Source organism: Pelodiscus sinensis, chromosome 12 (genome assembly GCF_049634645.1).
Source record: "Pelodiscus sinensis isolate JC-2024 chromosome 12, ASM4963464v1, whole genome shotgun sequence".
Lineage (NCBI taxonomy): Eukaryota > Metazoa > Chordata > Testudines > Trionychidae > Pelodiscus > Pelodiscus sinensis.
The window spans coordinates 49,050,676-49,071,791 of NC_134722.1; the positions used below are offsets into that span (position 1 = coordinate 49,050,676).

The 21,116-nt window shown below is 57.3% G+C and overlaps 1 protein-coding gene and 1 non-coding gene across 2 annotated transcripts in view; both read right to left on the reverse strand.

Moving 5' to 3' along the window:
* The window catches only part of VAC14 (VAC14 component of PIKFYVE complex), a 108,597-nt gene extending 87,731 nt beyond the window's left edge, over positions 1 to 20,866 (reverse strand). The window contains exons 1-10 of the mRNA XM_075940642.1: positions 20,724 to 20,866; positions 15,225 to 15,375; positions 12,554 to 12,721; positions 12,071 to 12,133; positions 10,745 to 10,852; positions 10,120 to 10,229; positions 9,398 to 9,504; positions 7,911 to 8,045; positions 6,190 to 6,339; positions 4,169 to 4,229 (exon numbers count right to left, since the gene is read on the reverse strand). Coding sequence (XP_075796757.1) covers positions 4,169 to 4,229; positions 6,190 to 6,339; positions 7,911 to 8,045; positions 9,398 to 9,504; positions 10,120 to 10,229; positions 10,745 to 10,852; positions 12,071 to 12,133; positions 12,554 to 12,721; positions 15,225 to 15,375; positions 20,724 to 20,827 — 1,157 coding nt within the window. The 5' untranslated portion in view covers positions 20,828 to 20,866. The remainder of the gene's footprint in view (positions 1 to 4,168; positions 4,230 to 6,189; positions 6,340 to 7,910; positions 8,046 to 9,397; positions 9,505 to 10,119; positions 10,230 to 10,744; positions 10,853 to 12,070; positions 12,134 to 12,553; positions 12,722 to 15,224; positions 15,376 to 20,723) is intronic.
* Positions 5,032 to 5,102, reverse strand: TRNAG-GCC (transfer RNA glycine (anticodon GCC)). The gene has a single exon. It is a non-coding gene; the product is annotated as a tRNA-Gly (tRNA).
* Positions 20,867 to 21,116: the final 250 nt, after the last annotated feature.

Here is a 21,116-nt window from a genome sequence, read left to right on the forward strand (position 1 = left end):
CCCCACCCACCCGTCCTTGGCCAGGGGGTGGGAATTCCATTTTGAACTTCCTTCTACAGAGGCCAGGGAGGGTGGTCACTGGAGCCAGGGGGCGCCTGCCCCAAGAGGGGGCTCTCTCACGGCCTCCAGGTTCCTGCATTCCTGCCAATGCCCGGCAGCTCCTGCTTCAAAAGGGCTAGCTAGCTCCACAAGACTCCCTGCAGGCCCAGCTCTCTCACCTCCACTCAGCCGAGACCCCCCATCACAACCCTCGCTCCACTGGCACATGGCAGCGGTCCAGGTGATTTATCATCTCCCGTTCCGCAGCACCGAGGAGCTGGTCAGAGCCCAGCACCACTGGGCTAGGTTCTGGGCATGCAAAAGCAGACAGGCCCTGCCACAGGGAGCCAGACACACCCAGAGCAGGGAGCGGGCAGCAGAGGATTCAATGCTCTTTCGAGCAGGGAGTCTACAGTTCTGCTTCTCCCATGCTGGCCAGGCCACCAGCAATGGTCAGAACAGCCTGACTAGCACTGCAACCAGAAGGCAACAGCGCACAGAGCTCAACGGGCAAGAGGAGACGCCGGAGGGCAGCCACTTGATTAGGGTTATAACCACGATTGCCTCTGAGCTGGCTTTGCCTCAGGCCCTGGTTTCCCCATCACATGCCAGGAAACGACCTCCTCACCTCAATGTTAACGTGTCCTTCCTCCGCTTGGGCACTATGGCATGCTGGGCAGCCCGCTTACGGTCCTTGGAAAGCTCTAGCTGGGAAGTCCAAGTAGCCCTGCCTCTCTGCAATCTTCGGTCACCTGTGAACCAAGATGTGGGATTTCCCGCAGGGATGGCCATCGCAGACCGGCCCATAAAACCGGGGGGGATTCCCCTCGCCGAGGGAGACGCCTGACAGTCCCGAGAAGGAAGCGGAGGACGGAGCATTTCAGGACTGGCCCACCGGTGAGCCGTTAACACTCTGCAGTGAAAGTCTCAGAGGGAGAGGCAGGTTAGCCTGCCACTGAAAAAACTTAACAGCCAATGGTCCTCAGTGTGCAGCGGCCGTCAAAAAAGCAAACAGAATGTTAGGAGTCATGAAAAAAGGGAGAGAGAAGAAGGCAGAGAATATCTTATTGCCGCTATATAAAACCATGGGACGCCCGCATCTTGAATACTGCCTACAGATGTGGTCTCCTCATCTCAAAAAAGATCTACTGGCATTGGAAAGGGTTCAGAAAAGGACAAAAAAAATGATCAGGAGTTTGGAACAGATCCCATATGAAGAGAGATTAAAAAGACATGGACTTTCCAGCTCAGAAAAGAGGAAACTAAGGGGGGATATGATAGAGGTCTATAAAATCATGACTGATGTGGGAAAAGAGAATAAGGAAAAGTGATTTACTTATTCTCACAATATAAGAACTAGGGATCACAACATTAAATTAATAGGCAGCAGGTTTAAAACAAACAAAAGGAAGTTTTTCTTCACTCAGAGCACAGCCAACCCGTGGAACTCCTTGCCAGAGGATGTGGTGAAGGCTAGGACTTTAACAGGGTTCAGAAAAGAGCTAGACAGATTCATGGAGGTTAAGTCCGTCAATGTCTATTAGCCAGGATGGGTAGGAATGGTGCCGCCAGCGTCTGTTTGTCTGGAGGTGGGTGACAGGGGAGAGATCACCTTCCGGGGGCATGTGGCATTGGCCACTGTGGGCAGACAGGATACTGGGTTAGATGGACCTTTGGTCTGACCCAGCCTGGCCATCCTTATGTCCTACAGCCCCTTAGAGACGAATACCATTGGTAGCTGGTATCATGAGCTTTCGTGGGCAGGGGCAGCCCGTGCATATAGGCGAACGCGGCGGTCGCCTAGGGTGACAAGTTGAAGGGGTGCAATGGGGCACCATATCATTGAGGGATGGGGGGGTGCCGATTGCCTGGGTCGCCCAGGGCTCCAGCTGCTGGCAGCTAGTCTAGGGCCGCTCCTGTCTGTGGGCATGACCCCCTGCTGCAGTGTAAACTCGCCTATCGCGTGCCAAAGCTGCTGGACACTTGCTACATACTGGGGCCGGAAGCCTTTGGGAACCTCTGCAGGAGCTCTCCTCGGCAGCCAGCCGACTGCAAGCACATCACACCTGCCTGCCTCTCGCCGCCTCGGAGGGAAGCCAGAGGAAAGTCACCTCCACGGTCTCAGTGCCCTGGGCCCAGGGCGTTTAGAACCCAGGGTACAGATTGGCCAACAGCTCCACTCCCCGGCCTCAACGGCGCTTCTACCATGGGGCAGCAACTCGGCTGTGCAGGAGAGCAGGGCCAGCCCCAGACTTACACTGCAGTGCTCAGCCAGAGCATGGCCCTACCAAAGCAAAACTCGCCAGTGCACCGGTGCCTCCCCCAGGCAGAGGAGTGCGAGCCCGTGTGACCTGGGCACAGCGCGGCTCTGCAGCACTTCCAGACGCCAGGAGGAGGAGGGTGGGACAGGACACGAGTCTTGCAAACAGACACCCGGCTACACTATCCCAGGAGTCAGGAACGCCTGACTGTCCTCCCAGCCTCCTGCCCGAAGGGCTCTCTGCAAGGCACTGGAGCGCCGGGGCTAAGGCTACCGAGCTGGAGCTTTCCCTCTCGGCCACCAGCGTCTCTCCAAGCCAGAGGGAGAGCGACCCGCAGCAGCTCCCACCTAGCAGCAGACAAAGGTCACCTGAGCCGCCACCACACGGACCCTTGCACAGGGCCTCTGGCCTGGAAATTGACCAGCGCTTGCCTCCATCTCTCCAGAATGCGGATGGAGCACAAAGGCGGGGTGTGGGGGAACTGCCCCGGCACTATGGACACAGTGCGCTCTGTCGAGTCCCCGCACGACCCAGAAATCAGCTTGCAGCCCCCACCTGGCTCTGCCTGCACGGCCAGGAAGTGACAGGCCATTAACACCTTCTCATCAGCTGACAGCTTGGGTATAACACACTGCCTGTGCTACTAAACGGGCATGGCCTAGTGGCCTAGTGGCTTCACAGCAAGCCCAAAATCCAGTAGCTCTGCTACTGATCCGTAGCGTGTCCTTAGCCAAGCCACGTTTCCCTTCCCCGCGCTGGCAACGCTGTTCAGCCCGTACAGCACCTAGCACAGCAAGCGGGGCTTTGGGTCCTCCTGTCACACCAGCTGAGGAAGTGGGTGCGTGCGCCCGCCCATCGACTAGGCACTTTCTGAGCGGCGTTACACACAGGGAAGGAGATCTGGGCCAGCCTGCACACGCTGACACGTACCTCACCCTAAGCCCCCAGTCCCGTCTATGGGGCTGCTGCTGCACTTATGTTAAGAACGAACACGGGCCTAGGCCTGGACAGACACAGCCACTGGTAGCGCTCAGAGGCAGGTAGAGAAATCCATGAGCTGGGGCTGCAGTTTGATTTGGTGCCTTTAAGCTAGTGCAAGGGCCCATGACACCTGAGCGCCAGCGACCCCCTGTGGTGTGCCGGTGTATTGCAGGCTGTTGCCCTGGGGTGGAACAAGGCCTTCCACATGACACCGCGTTCCCCAGGTGCTGACTGTTAATGCACCCAAATGGGTGCCCAGGGAGTGTCTGCAACGTGACCCCAGCTCTGCAGAGCATCATGCGTCTGCTCATTCCCTCGCTGGGCCCTAGAGCAGCACCCACGGCCGGGAACTTCCTGGACTGGACGGAGTGAACTAGACGCGCGATAGGCCGGCCGTCTCCTTGGCACCAGGCGCGGCTGACCCTGCTTCCCCTCCATCCTCCTCTGGGAGACCTCTGCCAGTCAGGCCGGTGGGCGCAAAGGGGGCTGGGCCAGGTGAGTTGCGGTTCTGCCCCTGGAGTGTGTGAAATGCTGATTCCTTCACCCCCTGCAGCAAGCCCCTGCCTCTCAGACACCCACCGCTCCCTTGGCTGCGCCCAGCCCCCCGAAGGCCAAGAGCCTTGCTGTGGGGGCCCCAAAGGAGGAGCTCAGAGTCTGTAAGAGCAGTGGTGCAAACACTGGCTGGAGCCGGGCACAGCACGGCCAGGCTTCCCTCGGACAGCCCTGCCAGCAGGCCCTTACTGGCCCTGCAGCCCCTTCAGCGACGCCCACGTCCTTCCGCCCTCAGCTGCAGCCTGCCCTGCAGCGCCGCTCCCGCTCACCAGACGGGCACGTAGGTACCGCTGCCACCTGCCACCCACACTACTCCAGCGAGGCCCACGACTCACCTGCTTGCAGTGAGGACGCTGGCGCTGCTGAGGCTGGGCTCGCTGGAGGTCTCCAGGCAGCCTAGAGGAAGAGCAGAGACACTCGCTAGCCTGAAGGCAGTGGAGCCCTGGAGGGGGCAGGTCGACAGCTGTTCAGACCTTTGGAAGAGCCCAGCCCTGCTCTGCAGCAGGCACGTTACACAGCAAGGGGCCCATGGTAAACGGGGTCTCCCCGTGGCCCCGGTGCCTTCTACTGGAGGAAGGTGGCCATGTCACTTTCACTAGGACAAGCCAAAGCTATACCCCCTAGCATTTCCACGAGTCTCTGCCACCTCAGCCCACCCTGCATTGGGAGCAGCCATGCTGCTCGCCTTCCTGCTGTGGCTGGTCTGGGAGTGAAGGGCTCTTGATACCACTGGGAACGGATCCGGTTTTTGAACCACGCCGGAATAGGTGGCGAAGGGGGAATATTCCCCTTCCGGAGCAGGTTCCAGGCCCCAGGTGATTTCGCTAGGGTCACTTGGAGCAGCACAGCTGCAGATGTGCTTCCATGGCCCCCAACATGTAGCCAGGCCCAGAGGCTCAGGGACCCTCTGCCAGGCACTGCTAGTTGCATACACTGAAGCTACATCGGCAACTGAACAGAGACATGCTGGGCCGTTGCAGAGCCCAGCGCAAGAGGTTTCCCTTCCGGGCAAGGTGCAAACAAGTGAAAACTCGGCAACATCAGAGCCAGAGTCACTGGAGTGTTACAATTTAACATGAATGCACCTCTCCTCGTGGGGCTAGAAATCCCACCTAATTGTTTAATCAGTCCTCTAGAAACCTGGAAGATTAGCTCAGCACGTGGCAAAAATTGCAATGTAAAAAGTAAGCCTTGCTCTTGCATTGGCCGGGAATCGAACCCGGGCCTCCCGCGTGGCAGGCGAGAATTCTACCACTGAACCACCAATGCTGCAGCTGCAGAGAGCTGCTTCTCCAGCTGCTTGTTCATGCTGCACACATGGCACCAGAGAGAAGGTATCTGGTTACAGCCCTGCTTTGGGAACCGGTCATTCTGGCCTTGCCTTTCTGAACCCTCGCACCAGCCCCTGTGGAAGCAAGAGAACCCCCGGGCTCCTCATTTCACTGTCTCGCCCTTTAATGGAGGAGCCACTTCACTTCCCTGCAGGCCGTTTGCAGAAGTGCTTGCTCAGACCAGGCTGAAGGAACAGTAGGAGTCCCCGCAAGCCAGGATCCCTGCATTCCTCCGGGGAAGCCAGGGACAGTCTAGGAGGTGGCTATCAGGTAACAGCAAGTCTGACTGAGCCACAAGAAACACCTGGGAGCACACAGGAGCCAGGTCACCGTCCTGAGGGGACAAAAGCTGCATGTGCCAACAGCAGAGGTTACTGAGGGGGAGGAGAGCACCCAGTGCATGGAAAAGGGGTCACGCACCTGCTCTGTCAAGAGGTGTTCCTGAGATCTAGTCCAGCCAGGCATGCACAGCTGGCAAAGTGGGGGGCCGTGGAGCCCCCGGTGCAGCGATCTACCTACCACCTGCCAACCCGACTGCCCCTCGGCTCCTTCTTGCCAGCTGCTGCGACAGAGGGGAGCGGAGGGTGGGTATGGAACAGGTATGAGCAACGTGAGCCCCTGCTCTGTTCGCTCCCTCTGGGGCTCCTGGCACTGGCCACTGCAGGCAGACCTTTGGTCTGACCCAGCCTGGCTGCTCTTCTGTGCAGCCCCCCTGCAAAGGCCCAGCCATCTCGCCTACTACCCTGCCCTGCCGCCAACCCTCTAGCAGGTAGTGCCAGGGCCCGCTGTGGCTGGACGGGGACGCAGATGCTTCAGCCCATGACTTGCATGGCCCAGGGGGTGCAGAGACAGAGTGCAGCCGGATGGACTGATCTGCCTGACACACTCACACCTACTAAACGGGCCCCATGCTGCACCTTGCAGGGGCTGGGGCTCCGCCAGGCCTGGCCCAGGTTCCCTCAGGCAGCCATGGGCCGAATAGGCAAGGTGCTAGCGCACCAAAGCCAAGATGGAAAGGGACTCACCCCCGGGTGTCCCCTCCTGCTGGGAGAGGGACTCCTCCTCGGGCTCCGTCTGGAGGCTCGGGGATTGCTTGCCCTCATCTGTTTCGTCGTCTTCCGGGATGACCAGCTTCATCAGGCCCTGGTTACACACGTTGGCCACCTCTTTGATGCCTGGGCAGAGGGTGTAAGGAACACGCCGAGGCAAGATGCGTAGACCCGCGGTGCAGCAGGAACCCAGGAGACATCAGTACCACGCTCTGCCCTGCTGCCCCCGTACGCGACACGGCCGGACGCTGCCCACCCTCCTGGGCAAGGGTGGAGGGAACCAACCCGGGCCACCCCGAACCAAGGAGGTGTCCTCACACGCATATGCAGCCGGGTGCGCAGCAGTGCAATGCACTGTGTCCGGTGACGTGCGCTCACGTGCCCGGGAGGCGGGGCAGCTCATCCCACTTGCAGGCAGTACCTGAAGGGGACACGAGCGTCACTATAGGAAGGGGCTGTTCCGGGCTCCAGAAAGGGGGATTTTACTGACACCCAGGGCCAGCCACGGGTGCCCAGGGAGAAATAACGAACCTGCTCAGGTTCCCCTCCTTCCCAGACCTGGCTATGTCCCTGAAAGCCCCGTGGAGCGGACGTTTCATCCCACCCCTCCATTGAACCGTCTCTGCCCAGGACAGCTGGGATCAGCTCCCCAAGGAGCGTTGCCTGTGCCCCAGAACACTGGAACTGGAAGGGACCTCGAGAAGTCAAGTCCAGTCCCCCGCCCTCCCAGCAGGACCCAGCACCGTCTAGACCAGCCCTGGCAGATGCTTATCTAAACTGCTCTTAAATATAGTCAGTGACGGAGATTCTGTAACTTCCTTAGACAATCCATTCCAGTGCTTAACCCCCGACAGGAAGGTTTTCCTGTCCAACCTAAACCTCCCTTGCTGCAGTGTAAGCCCATTGCTTCTTGTCCTGTCCTCAGAGGCCAAGGAGAACAATTTTCTCCCTCCTCCTTGTAACACCCTTTTAGATACTTGAAAACCGCTCTCGTGTCCCCTCTCAGTCTACTCCTTTCTAAACTAAACAAGCCCAGTTCCTTCCGTCATCCCTCACAGCTCATGCTCTCTAGACCTTTCATCATTTTTATTGCTCTTCTCTGGACCGTCTCCAATTTCTCTACATCCTTCCTGAAATGGTGCCCAGAACTGGACAATCCTCCAACTGAGGCCTAACCTGCGCAGAGTAGAGCGGCAGAATGACTTCTCGTGTCTTGCTCACGACACTCCTGTTAATACAGCCCAGAATCATGTTTGCTTTTTGTGCAACAGTGTCACACTGCTGACTCATATTCAGCTTGTGGTCCACTATAACCCCTAGATCCCTTTCTGCCATGCTCCTTCCTAGACAATCACTTCCCATTCCGCGTGTGTGAAACTGACTGTTCCTTCCTAAGGGGAGCACTTTGCATTGGTCCTTATTGAACTTCATCCTGTTGACCTCCGACCATTTCTCCAGTTTGTCCAGATCATTTGGAATTCTGACCCTGCCCTCCAGAGCACTCGCCACCCCTCCCAGCTCGGGATCATGTGCAAACGGGATAAGCGTCCTCTCTAGGCCAAAGCTGCTGATGTGGGTATGGAACAGAAGGAGCCCAACACAGACCCCTGAGGAACCCCCCAAGCTGCGCAGGCTCGGTGGCGGCTGTCTGGCCAGTGACACTGGGCGTGGCAGCAGAGCCTGAGTAAGGAGGATACTCTTCTTTCGGTCATCGTAGGACAGGCATGGCAACACGGCCGTCAGGATCCCTGAGGAGTAGGGCAGCATCACCCGGCCGGCCAGCTGGATGAATTCCCTCATCCAGCACATGGCTGTCAGCTGAATCAGATCATCTGGAAGACAGGCCCAAGGAGAGAGGAGGAAGCAGGTGGCTCCAGAACGGATCAGACTCAACGGAGTAAGCGACATGCACAACGAGACGTGAACGGGCTCCCGGCTTCGGTTTCAGCAGCGTGGCCAGCGCCGGGCGCCCGCCCGAAGCCCCAGATAGCCAGAGGCTGAAAATGCCGAGTGATGCACATGCTCGCTAGGCTGCAGAGCGAGCCCCACGGCCTCTCATGGGAACGGTGCAGGCACCATTTACCCATTCGCAGCACGCTCCACCCCCGGCGTTTGTACACCGAAGTCACCAGCCCACAGCGAGGCCCTCGTGGGCTCCACGTCCCTCCCTCCTCCCGAGGCTGCTCGGGGATTTACGGCTCGGCCCCCCCGCTCGACCGCAGAGTAGCGGCTGCCCAGGCCTGTTTGCAAGCGCAGGCAGACAGCACCGCCTGGCTCCCGCTCAGGGGTCTTGCAGCCACGGGGCCAGGGAGGGCTCTGTAAAGAAAATCCTGAAGAAACGAATGGGGCAGCGGAAAGGTGAGAGCTGGTATGAGGGGCCAGCTGGAGCGCCTCGCCCAGCTGCCCCCTTGCTCCCCGTGGCCTCCACACTGGCGTTTGCCCTGATCCAGCCACCCGCTCGCCAGCACTCGGGTGGGAACAGCCCCTATGTGCACAACCCGCGCCACTCGTGGCTTGTACGTGCACCCTGTCTGCTCCCCTGAAAGCAGGGTCAGCTGCTCAGGCCTGCGCCCGCCAAGCCGCCCCCGTCTTGTCAGTGCCCATTGAGACGGGGGAACTCAACAGGACTCGCGGGCGCAGAAGAATCCAGAGTTTAAAGAGCTACAGTCAGTTCCAATGGCCGCGAGCGGGGCCCCAGTCTGCACCATGCAAAGGGGGGAAGAGATGCCACTTAGGTGCAGACAAGGCCTCTCAGAATGCCAAGGCTGGCTGGCTGCGTCCGTCTGTCTCTACATGGCCCATGGACGTGGGTGGCATGTGGCTGAGACAAGCGTGCAGTAGATTTCAGAGTTGGCAGTAGCTGTTGAGTTCATCCGGGTTTTCAGCAGGCTCCCTGGACTCATTCAAACAGCTCTCCTCAAAGCCCAGCAGGAAACCTTTCAGGTGTGCAGCTCGCCCTCCCTTTGGAAACAGCCGCAGTCCACGGCCTGGCGCTGGCTCAGCCATGAGCAAACAGTGCTCTAAACCGAAAGCCGTGCCGGCGCGGGGACTGTGCCTGTTCGCTCCGGGCTCATGCAGGAAAACTGCCCTCTACCATTAACAGACTTCTGCCCTTGGGTCACAGTCGCAGTGACCCTGGCTGGTCCCCAAGCTCCAGCCAACGCGCTGGGCTTTGCACACTCACCAGAGGCTTGACAGTGAATCACCAGAATATTGGCCATTTCTGCAAATTTGACGCTGGAAGGATTCTTCTTGATCTCTTTAAGGAACTCGCCGAGGGCCACCTCGCACCTGCAGGGCAGGACAGCCAGTGAGAGACCCATTCTCAGCCACCCCCCCGGGCCCTGCCAACCGAGCCCAGGCACCGGGAGCAACACGCGCAGCCTCACTGCAGCTGCCTTGTCCCCAGCTGCGTCCCAGCGGGCTCCAGGGGCTCCGGGCCCAGCAGCCACAGGACCCACCAGCACTGGCGTCAGCTGCACACAGCGGCTGCGGCCCCACCCCATTTCTGAGCTGGAGCATTTCACTCTCGATGCCCACCCCCAGGGGGACGGGTCCACAGCACCCCCAGCCCAGGCTCGAGCGGGTCAGGGCTGCCCTAGACCTCGCACCTACGGCGCTTGCAAGCTGGGGGTGCGGAGGCCACCGCTTTGCTCTTCCAAACCCTGCCCTCCCGGCGGGCCGGAATTCAGCCCTTCAAGTGTGGGAGCTGCTGCTCCGCGGCCAGAGCCGCCTGACAGGGCTAGAGAAGTCCCCCGTTCCGAGGCGCCTTGCCGTGCAGAGCCCTTCGGCCTCCTCACGGAGCGGCTTTTGGCCAGCGGAAGAGGCCGTTAGCAAGGGCAGACGGTACCGCTTCACCCAGCCCCAGGAAACGGCGATCTGCGCAGCCCCGCCAGCCCCACTCACATCTTCCGGATCTCTTTGCTGTTGTCTCCCAGGATCTGGAAGAGTCCGTCCAGGATCTCCGGCAGGTAATCCAGGAGATTAATGTCAGGCACCGACTCCAGCACAAGGATCTAGCTCAAGGAAGACAAGAGACCTGCTGAGTTTCAGAGAAGACTAAACTAACCCAACCAACCACCCCACAGAATGGCTTTGTCTAGGAGCATGTAACATTGGGTCTGTAAAGGGCCTGGCTGCCGGAGCGGGGCTGCTGGGCTAGATGGCCCAACGGGCTTCCATCGCAGGGGCAGGTCCAATCCCACTGTCACCACGCCCTGCCCTCGCCCACCAGTCAAGCCACAAGCCTGCCCCACGATGAAAGAGGCGCTGATCCACCCTCCCACACTGGGGGAGTCGTCTGCTCTCGTACTGCGCACGTACAAAGCTCAACACAAGTCAGGGCAGGGTGAGCTCAGCAGCCACCACCTCTGGCCAGGAAATAAGCCAGGGGAGTCAACCTTCTCGGGGCCAGGCGCGCAGGGCCTCGTGGTGGGAGAGCTTCGCGGGGGACAGGAGCTCGACAGCCCCGGGCGAGAGCTGGGACCCTTGCTAGCGCCACAGCCATGGAGCTGACGGCACAGGCACTTACCCAGGAGATGATGAACTGCCGGGCGTACTGGTTGTTGGAATAAATCCGCTCCCGCAGCAGCGGGATGAAACCCACCAGGTCAAACTTGTTACTCTCAGTCACGATGTCCTAGGAGACAAAGAGGTCAGAGCTGTGGCGTGGCCTGGCCCCACAGCGCGCAGACCTACCTCCAGCGCAGGCACCAAGTGGCCCACTCTCTGTTTAGCCAGGGGGCTAGACACGTCTTAGAAGGTTCAAAGCACCCACAGAGGATGAGGCTACAACCAGCCTGCTCCCGGCAGTGATGACTCAGCTCCAGGCCCTCGAGCACAGGACCGCGGCTTTGTCCCGGATGGTCAGCGCCTCAGGCAGCAGCCAGCACGGCGGGTTCAGAAACAGGTGAATTCTTGTTTCCACACTGGCACGGTCCTGAACATGGCCGCAGGGGGAGGCGTTCCTCATTCACACACTGCACAGCTCAGGCACCGCAGCACGTGACCGGAGAACCAGTGACGTGTCCTAACTCACTGTTACGCTGCCCCACTATGGTCTCCTGCTCCAGACTTATGGGACAGGAGAGCACGGACTCTGCACCACGCCAAGCACTGGGCCGGCCAGGGGCCCGTGGGGCCGACGAGCGTGGAGGACACAGGAGCAGGAAGCATTTGGAGGCTGGTGCAGGCAGGAACCACAGGAACGCAGCCGACAGCTCCTACATGAGACAGCAGCTTTGGCTCTGCTGACAGAGCAGCCCCGCTCACGTGCTGGGACAAGGAGCCCAGGCGAGACACACCGAAGGGAGAGCCCCCCCGCTCGCAGTAGGGGTGTGACCGGGTACGCGGTTACCGATGCGTTTCTCGGGACAGTCCCCTCTTCGGGCGGAGAGCTGCTCCAGCCCGCGGGTCAGGAGCTGGCAGCTCAGCACGGAGCCAGAGGAAGCTGGGCTGGAGCAGCCCTTGCCTGTGGTGGGGGGGCCGCCCACCCCCATTTAATCAGTTAACGTTTCACTAGCGAGGGGATTTTACATCCCAACTCTGCAGGCTGGCGAGGGAGATGCACCGTAGCGATCCCACTGGAGCCTTCCCCTGGGGCAGCAAGGGGGGGCAGTGCACCTACAAGCTTTCCACGAATGCCCACCCACTGCTGGGCCTAAGACAGCCCCTCCTTCCCCCGGCACATGAAGCCTCAGCTCACACGTGGCCGCGAAGCAACAGCTCATCCCCCAGAGCAGCAGCCATTGGGAAAGCCGCAGGTGCAGCTGCGACGTACTGGCTGTACCGCCCCCGGGAAGGTAACGGATGTGTAGCTCCTCTGCCCGCCCGCTCAGGGAAGGGAACTGGGAATTACCTTGAGAAGGCGGTCCAGGAGTTCAGAGCCGCTCTTCACATTTGGGTCCGGATCAGCAGAAAGCTGCAAATTACAAAATCAGACCTCAGGTTCCAGGGTCCCCCAGGGGATGTGTACTGGCTTCCCAGCAGTGCCAAGGAGTGAGAAGACACCCCTGCCACTTGCCTGGGTGAAATCAACCGATTGCTGGCCAGCGGTTCCTTCCAGACGAGGAGCGGAGTGAGTCTGCAGGGGAGGGCTGCATGCGAACCAGGCTCTGCCTCCCCGAGCCGAGGCGTGAGCCAAGCAGAAAGTGGATACAGCCTGGCCAGAAGTGCCTGAACTCCACTTCCCTGCTGCTACCTTCAGCCCAGCTCTTCTCCCGGGGAGCGTGGGCAGCAGCCTAAGCCTTCTGCAAAGACTACTACAGCCGCGGGACCAAGGGGCCCATAGCCAGCCCACCCTGCTGGCAGGAGGGAGCTAGTGGGGTGCCAGGCGGGTTACCTTACTCAAGCCGTCAAACAGCACATTGAAGTGTGGGAGGACAGAGCCCCTGGCCACCTTGACGATGTTGTACAGGGCCTCGCAGGCATAGTACCGCAGGCGGCTGTCAGCGTCATTGAAGCACGTCAGCACCGGCTCAATCAGCTCCTTCAGGTACAGCCCCGAATCCTGAGGGCAGAGCAAAGCTGGGTCAGGGCCGGAATGGACTGGCCTCTGGGGCGGGCGCCACGCAACGGGGCACCGGGACACGGCCACAGGTGGCATCCAGATCACAACAAAGCCGAACCCTGATTTATGGCAGTGCTAATCACACGGCGGAGCAGACTAGCCACTGCAATGCATTACAGGGATGGGATCACGTCTTACACTTCAGTTACAACAGAGCAAGGTCTGCAGTGCTCACTAGTGTTGCTTATTACAAAGATTTTAACTGAAAAGAAGACAAAGCAAAGAAACAGAATCTTTTCATTTCACCTCACAGGAGCACTGCAGTGTGATCCCTGCTGTGATAATCCACATTTGTGAATCGCACTGTCCCATGCCCGCACTCAAAGCCAAACCAACACACAACTTCAGAGCCGACAAGCCCACTCCTAGTCTCACTCGCTAACTGCTCAGTTAGCGCTGCCTGCTAGTCTAGCTGTTGTTGTTGAAGTTTTGCCTTTTGCAGACTAACTTGGCCACCGCTCTGATGCTTATTTACAATGTCACCTGAAGGCGAGACCTGGCATTCGCATGGTACCGCTGGAGCAGGGACCACAAGGTATTCCCATGCCAGAGATGCTACCTACTCGAATGCCTCTTTGTGCTGCAGCCACCACTCCAGGGGACATGCTGATAATGCTCATTAAAATCTATATTAATTACACGTGACTCACTCCCTGCGGGAGCATACGCCTCCTGCTGCCTTGTGCCTGCATCCCACGCTACATCACTCTCGGGCGATGACCCGGCACACCTTGCGTGAAGAACACTGGCACAGCAGATATGACAAAGCGCAAAGGCGGCGCAAACATGAGCCAGAGCACTCGCGCCAAGGTGTTGTTTCTGAATGTGGGGTGTGTGTGTGAACGGACATAACTCTACTTCCATGAATGAAAGGTTGCACTACAGTACTTGGAATGAAAGCGCCGGTCACTGTGTATTCTGTGTTATAACTGCAATATAACTGAAGATATAGAAAACATCAAAAATGTTCTTATTGTTTAAAAGTACAATTAATTGCAGCATTAATTTCAATCACACTATTAATTGCAATTAATTTTTAATTGCTCGACAGCCCTACTCAGAAGTTACTTAACTGCATCCAGCAAAAGATTTCCATAACACTTAAGAGAACGTTCTAATTTGTGTACGTTGGGGTCACTTACCCCAGTAGCGCACAGCAAATGGAAGATTTGTGTTAAATCTGTGTCCTTTCGCAGCTCTGCTGAAAAAAATCAAGATCTCGGGGTTGCAGATGAGCAGTGTTTTTAGAGACAGCAGCGAAAGGGCAGAATTTTAATAAAAGCATTTCGAATGTGGAATATCACCCAGCAGCATTGGGCAATTGACCATTAACTGAGCCTGGACCCTCCATAGCCGGTGCGCGTTTTAGCAGATTAGTGACTTGCTGTCATTGGAGGGGAATTAAAATTGTTCCGCGTGATCTGACCCAGGGCTAGCTCGTCTCCAGAGTGGTGCTCTGCAGCAGGAGGCAGAATGAGGCGCTACACCCAGATCACCTTTCATCAAGACATTTTGGAGAACGAAAGACGCGTCTGCGCCACAGCCCAGTGTGACTGCAGCCTGTGGACGAGGCTGTTCCTGCACAAGCGTCCCAAAAGCTGGACCCTGCACCCTGGGGCAGTGCTCATATGGGAGTAAGGAAAGGGGGACAGGCCTGTCACATCCGTGTGACAATCAGGCGTCAGTGCGGCAACACAGCACCGGGCTGCGCCTGCTTCAGCGACTACCACGTGAAGTCCTACTCTAAAGCACAAAGGGAAGTGCTGCGTAAATTGATGCAACAGTTTAACCTTGTCTGTGCAGCCCAACATGGCTTGGATAGCCCCTGACTAGGGCTGGCCTGTATTTAGCTGTGTGCTGGCCTGGGTATGCCACAATCAGCAGAGCCCTGTGCAGACAAAACTCATATCTGCACCTGTGGACTGCGGATGCCATGGCTATGAAGCAGATATCTGTGGATTTGCAGGGCTCTACCAATGAGCTCCTTGCCGTGGGATGGTGCAGGGCTATGTTCTGCCACACACACAGAACTAGCATTTACTTGATCCACAAAGAGCGTTTCCCTGCCATATCTCCCAAAGCCCAGGCAATGCTCAAATGCCTGCTAAGCTCCCAGACCCGGTCCCACAGCTCCAGCGCCTGGCAGAGTTCGTGGCTTCTGCCTAGATCACCTCTTGAGGAGCAGAGTAACATCTGCTGCCTGTCCAGACATGGCCAGAGCTCAGTCTCCTTAGGCATGGCTTGTGCCATTCCTGCTCACACCCTGGCCTGGCCCAACACCAGCATTCACGTCCATTCTCTCCGTTACCAGTTCAGCTGAGCGTTTCCACAGCAGCGCCTGCGCCCAACGCAGGGCTAGGGTGCACAGCCCGCCGGGATCCACCACTGGGGCGGACGCTCACAGGTGACAGTGACAGGCGGAGCCCAAGGCTGGGGACCCTACCTTCCCGAGGGCAATGGAGCAGGCTGCCAGGCCGATGAGCCCCCCTTTCCTGCTGTGCGGGTGCTGCGAGAGAGCAAACTCCTGCGACAGGATCTGGATCACATGCTTGATCTGCGCCGCGTTGTTCTGAGCCACGAACTCTCGCACCAACCTAGCGGAGGGCAGAGCAGGAAGCTTTAGCATCTGTACGAGGCAACATCTTGGTGGGCTCCCACAAGGCACGAGACGCCAGCTCAGTGACAGTAGCCCTGGCCACTGGAGTGGGTTACAGCCAGAGCGCGGGAGTTAGGACACAGAGAGGGAGCAGGAGCAGCATCCCAGTGCGTCTCGCTGTGAGCCTCCTCCTTGCTCCCAACTTGGCATTAAGCTTTTAAGGGGGCTTCCCAACCGGGCCAAGATCCCACATGCGGCCTCCAGGCAGCGGAGTTTTGGCAAAATTGGGGGGAGGTGAACATGGGCTACAGGTGAAGCTTCCCCAGAGGGAAAGCAGCAGCTCTCCAGAGCTTTACTGGCCAGTGCACACAGACCTCTGCAGGAGCTTTCTCCTCGCCGCTCGGCGTAGCGGCCCTGCCTTCGCTGCTCCGATTCAGAGCCGAGCTGGAGGAACTGTTTAGCAGCCCACAGGCCAGCTCCAAAGCAGTTCACCAAAGTCCCAAGTTCAAAGCTTGCCTGAGCCTCCTCAAACAACTTCCTGTTGGCGCAGAGGTTTTTAGAGAAGAGCTTGGAAGAGAAGGACCCTTGGCTGTGGGCAGGGGTAAGAGCCGTATTATCAGAGCAGAAGAGGAGGCGCACACAGTGCCTTACAGGAGTGAAATCTGTGCTTTCCAGAAAGGAACAGCATTTTCCTCGCTGGAAACTCCCCCTTGCAGGCCAGGCAGGGCACGTTCCTCCCACAGCCGAGGAACTCCCCAGTCCCCCAGACGGACACTCACCCATGGTCCCCAGCCTGCTTCTACTGCATGAGTACAAAGGCCATTTCTAAGAGACTGGTCAGTTGGCTGGCTGGGGGAAACACCCAGCAAGGGAGTGCTCACCGGGAGGTTCACGTGAAATCCCTAAGGCTTTCCCTACACTAGCGCTTTAGTTGACCTGGGTGCAAAAAGCACCACTCCCCTAGCCAACAACGGCACCAGCGTGAGCATCTGCGGCGGAAAAACCTGCCCCCGCTTGCGGGACACAGAGCGGCTCCACCGGCGCCTTGCAGCGAGGCACGACGGCAGCCATACAGCTGTGCCATGGTACAGTCTGCAGCGCAGACACCGCCCAGGCTGTGAGTGGAACCCGCAGTAACCTCTCAAGGGAGCTCTCCCGCCTCACTCGCGCTCTATCTGTTTACATTGCGGCAGTGCGCCGCACGGCCTCCTCACCCCCACAAGACACTCTCCTGCCGGCCTCGCTTTGTCCACCCTGGCACTTTTCTCGGTCCGGGGGTGCTCTCATGCAGTGCTTCCCTTTTTTCCTGGTCCCAGAGTTCAAGCAGTTCTTGCTTTGCACTCTCTGCTCTCCATGCTGCATGTGAAAGGAGGATGCTAACAAATTGGAGAAGTTGCAGTGCAGAGCCACAAGAACGATTACAATATTAGAAAACAAACCTTAAAGCGACAGACTCAAGGAGTTCAGTCTTCGTAGCTTAGCAAACAGAAGGTTTATGGCTAACTTGACTACAGCCTAAAAGTACCTAAAAGAAGAAATATTTCCTATACTCTGCAAACTAGCAGGGGAAATGTCTAACACGGTCCAGTGGCTGGGAGTTGAAGCGAGACAAATCTGACCTGGAAATAATGCGCCAATGTTTAACCCTGCGTGCCATTAACCATGGGAACAATGTAACAAGGGTTGCAGTAGATTCTCCTTCACTGACAATCTTTAAACCTCTGACCCGCCCTCAACTGAAGTACTGTGTCCCATTTCAGGCGCCATGTTTCAGGAAAGATGTGGACAAACTGGAGAAAGTCCAGAGAACAGCAACAAAAATGATTTAAAATCTAGAAAACATGAGCTATGAAGAAAGACTGAAGAATTGAGATTGTTCAGTTTGGAAAGGCGAAGACTGAGAGGGGACATGAGAGCAGCTTTCAAGTACCTAAAAGGGTGTCACAAGGATGAGAGAAAAAAAATATTCTCCTTAACCTCTGAGGACAGGACAAGCAGCAATGGGCTTAAACTGCAGCAGGGGAGGTTTAGGTTGGACATTAGGAAACACTTCCTGTCAGGGTGGTGAAGCACTGCAATAAGTGGCCTGGGGAGGTGGCAGAATCGCTATTACTAGAGATTTTTACGAACAGGTTAGACAAATGACTAACAGACAATGCTCCCCCTTATATTTTCCATTCATGTGCGGAATACATTTTTCTATGTTCACTGAAGCCCGTGTGAATGTGCACCACCTGTACAAACAAAAACCTGGCTGTGCGTGCTCTGTTAATCAGCTGGGCTGCATGTGAATGTCTCCTGAGAAGCCACACAGAGAACCCTGGGCACAGCTCAGCAAGGTGGCACTTGGTCCTGGCATGAGTGGAAGGGAATGCCTAATGCTGATTCCCAGTCTTGCACAATTTCCTGCGCATGAGGCTGCCTTCCTTCAGGACTGCTGGGAACTACAGCTGCTAGGAACCTTCCACCTCCCCAGCCTCGTCTTGTGTGCACACTCTGGCCTCGCCCTTCTGCTGGGTCCAGTGGCCCTGGGGGTGGCCAACAGCTCTGTGGCCCATTTCCAGGGTAAAAGGGAACTTCTGCATGCACAATATTAAAATCTGCAAAATTCTGCAGTGCACAGAAGTGCAGAATTCTCCCAGGAGTAAGATTTAGCTATGGGGCCCCCTTCTGTCTTTCAAAATGCCAGGTTCTTTCTAGGGACGTTAAGTGACTAGCAATCTAGTCAGCTAGCCGATGAGCAGGTTATTAGATAGTCGCCCCCACCCCTGTTGCTGCTTCTCTCAGAGAGAGGCAGCAAGGAGGCAAGAGCTGGTGCTGGGGAAGTAGAGGCACAGCTGGAAACGGCACGAGCAGGGACTGAAGCAGCCTCCGCTTGAGCGGCTTCTGCTGTGATTCTGTTTTGATATGTACAAGAGCCCCAGTGGCTCAGGCGAGGCAGGAAGCTTGGGGCCAGCGCTGGCCCCACACTCCCTGCAGGGCTTCTGCTTTTAAAACGTACAAGAGCCCCACTGCTGCTATAAGTCAAAGGCGGAGGTGTCCTTACAGACTAATCGAATAGTCAGTGGAAATTCCATTGACTAGTTGATTAGTTAATTAATGGAAATTGAACACCCCTAGTTCTTACAACCCAGTGAAAGTTGTTTGAGCTCTTTGCAGTGTTGCTACCTGACACTTGAGACTGCCTGTCAGCACAGGCTGCCTCTGAATTATGCAGGCTTGAGAGTCAGAGTTCACCACTGACAGAGATTGTGGCAGTTGTGAATTATTAAGTGTGCTGCTGCAAACAAGTCCTTGGAAGATCATTACCTAGGCCTGCGATATCAAATCCCACACACTGCAACAGCTGGAAGGGTTGAGCAAGTGAGCAAAAAGGGCACACGGGGTAGGGAATAAAGCTATGTGTGAGAGCACGAAGAAAGCTTATACTGGAGTAAGTAGAGTGGGCAGCAGAGGAAAGAAGACTGGACAAAATGAGAACCAAAGTCACCATTTGTACATAACATTTTACACTTCTATCAGATCTCAGCCAAAAACCCGTAAGAAATGTTTATCACACCCCTGCAGCCCCCTAACTTTAAAACAGTTTAATTACCAGTCAAACGTGCACCGTGAAAAAGGAAGCTATCAGCTCTGTGTTCTTGGGAAACCAAGGCCCAGTCTCCAGCCTGTCTGACTCATGAAGTACTTCCCATTGCTCAGCTGAGCAAGTGGGCTGTGCCCACGAAAGCTCATGATACTGGACGTATTGTTAGCCTCTAAGGTGCTGCAGGCCCACTCGCTGTTTCTACAGCCACAGACTCATATGGCTACCCACACAGACAATCAGAAGACAGACTTACAAGAGGCAATGTGAAGGCAGCGAGAGACTCACCTAAGCCCCTCCCCAACAAAGGTGACAGGATTAAGGCAACTCCCCGTGCCTCATACCAGGGAAGACCAGAAAAGCACTCCCATTAGCATTCAGAACACAGATTCCAAGGCCAAGAACAGTTCCACGCAGGGAAGCAGGGACCAGGGAAGCAGGGCAGCACTGCACCATGGGGCAACTGCTGCTCCAGATGCTAATGAGCCTATGCCGGCACACACTCAGCTGTGTGGTTATCCAGACCAATTCTAGTAACAAATCCTTTACTGGTGCCCAAAACACAGAAGCGGTGTAACTGAGCTGGGAACTCCCTTGAAAGACCACCATCCACAGCCAGGAAGGACCAGCTACTATTGTCTAGCCTCAGCAAAACAACTCGGGGTTGCTTCCTTGAGCCTTCAGTTAAACAAATCTAGTGTCAATCCCACTGTGCACACTCAAGGAAGTTTCTTTCCTTCCCATTGCCTGAATCCATCATCTGCACCGATCCCAGTGTAGGGTGCCAGGTGGGAGCTGGTCTGCAAGGGGAGCCAGTTCAAAAACCAGCTCCCTTTGTGGACCAGCTGCCTGTTGTCTACTGCTGCTGCCTCTGATAAAGAGGCAGCAGCCCGTCTAAGGGGGGAGGGGAGGTGGGGTTCTGAGTTCCTGGACCCGATGCAAGCCAGAACTGAGCCAGGCTTGCTAACAAATTCACTGGCAAGAGTGGGAGGAGGGAAATGTGGCATCTATAGCATTAACCTATAAGCTTTTGCTTATCAGTTAATCAACTACACTATTACAACCCTAGTGCACAGATGAGCAATTTGAAGACATGTGAAGCAATAAATTCTGATTGGCCTCACTAGAAGTTTTAGTTTTTAATCTCCAATTATGTAATAATGTAACTGATTTTTCACCACCTATGCTGTGCTTTGTAACAGTGAGAATTGCATATTGCTATTGGGTCTGTTTCAAGTGGCCACACTGGAATGCTTTTGCATTTCTAGGCACAGAATTTCAGGGGAAAGCTGAGTATACCCTTATGGAAGACAAAGGGTCAAGTTTTCCATGGCTCTGTCCTTTAACTCAGTGGTTCTCAAACCCTGGGTCATGCCCCCAAAGTGGATCACTCACAGCGCTGCGTGGATGGGTGTCGGGGTGGAGTTAGACTTGTGGGGGCCTCAGGCTTCAACGTCAGCACCGTCACCTGGGCTCAAAGTCTAGTCCCTCTGCCCGGGACTGAAGCGCTCAGCGCTCAGCTCAGCGCCTGCCCCCCCCCCCCCCGAGAGCAGGGTCCTGCCCCCCCCTCACGTAGCATCAGCCAGAAGGGGGCCCGGGGGATTCGCGAACCCTGCTCGGGAAAACCAGGCTCGGGGCGAAACGGCGGGGACACGCTCCCGGGCCCCGGGCGGGGGGGGGAGGGGCCGGGCCCCGGGCGGGGGGGGGAGGGGCGGGGGGGGCCCGTGGGGGGGCCGGGGGGGGGGTCCAGCCCCGCTCACTTCTCGATCTCCAGCGCCGCCACTTTGCGCTTCTCGTAGAGTTTGTCGTTCAGCGCGCGCACCACGCTGGGCGCCAGCGGCGCGAGGTCCCGCTCCGGGTTCATGCTGCGGGGGGGGGGGGGGGTCGGGATCCGGCTCCGGCAGCGCTACCAGGCCGCGGCCATGTTAGCTCGGTCACATGACCCGCGCACTTCCGCTTCCGCCTCGCGCGCCCCCCCGCAGGGACACGCCCCCCCCCCCCCCGCAGGCTGCTTGGCGGCCACAGCTGGATGGGGGGGGCGCAGGCAGAGCCCGGGGGGGGTAATGGGGGGGGACAGGCAGAGCCCGGGGGGGTAATGGGGGGGGACAGGCAGAGCCCGGGGGGGGTAATGGGGGGGTGACAGGGAGAGCCCC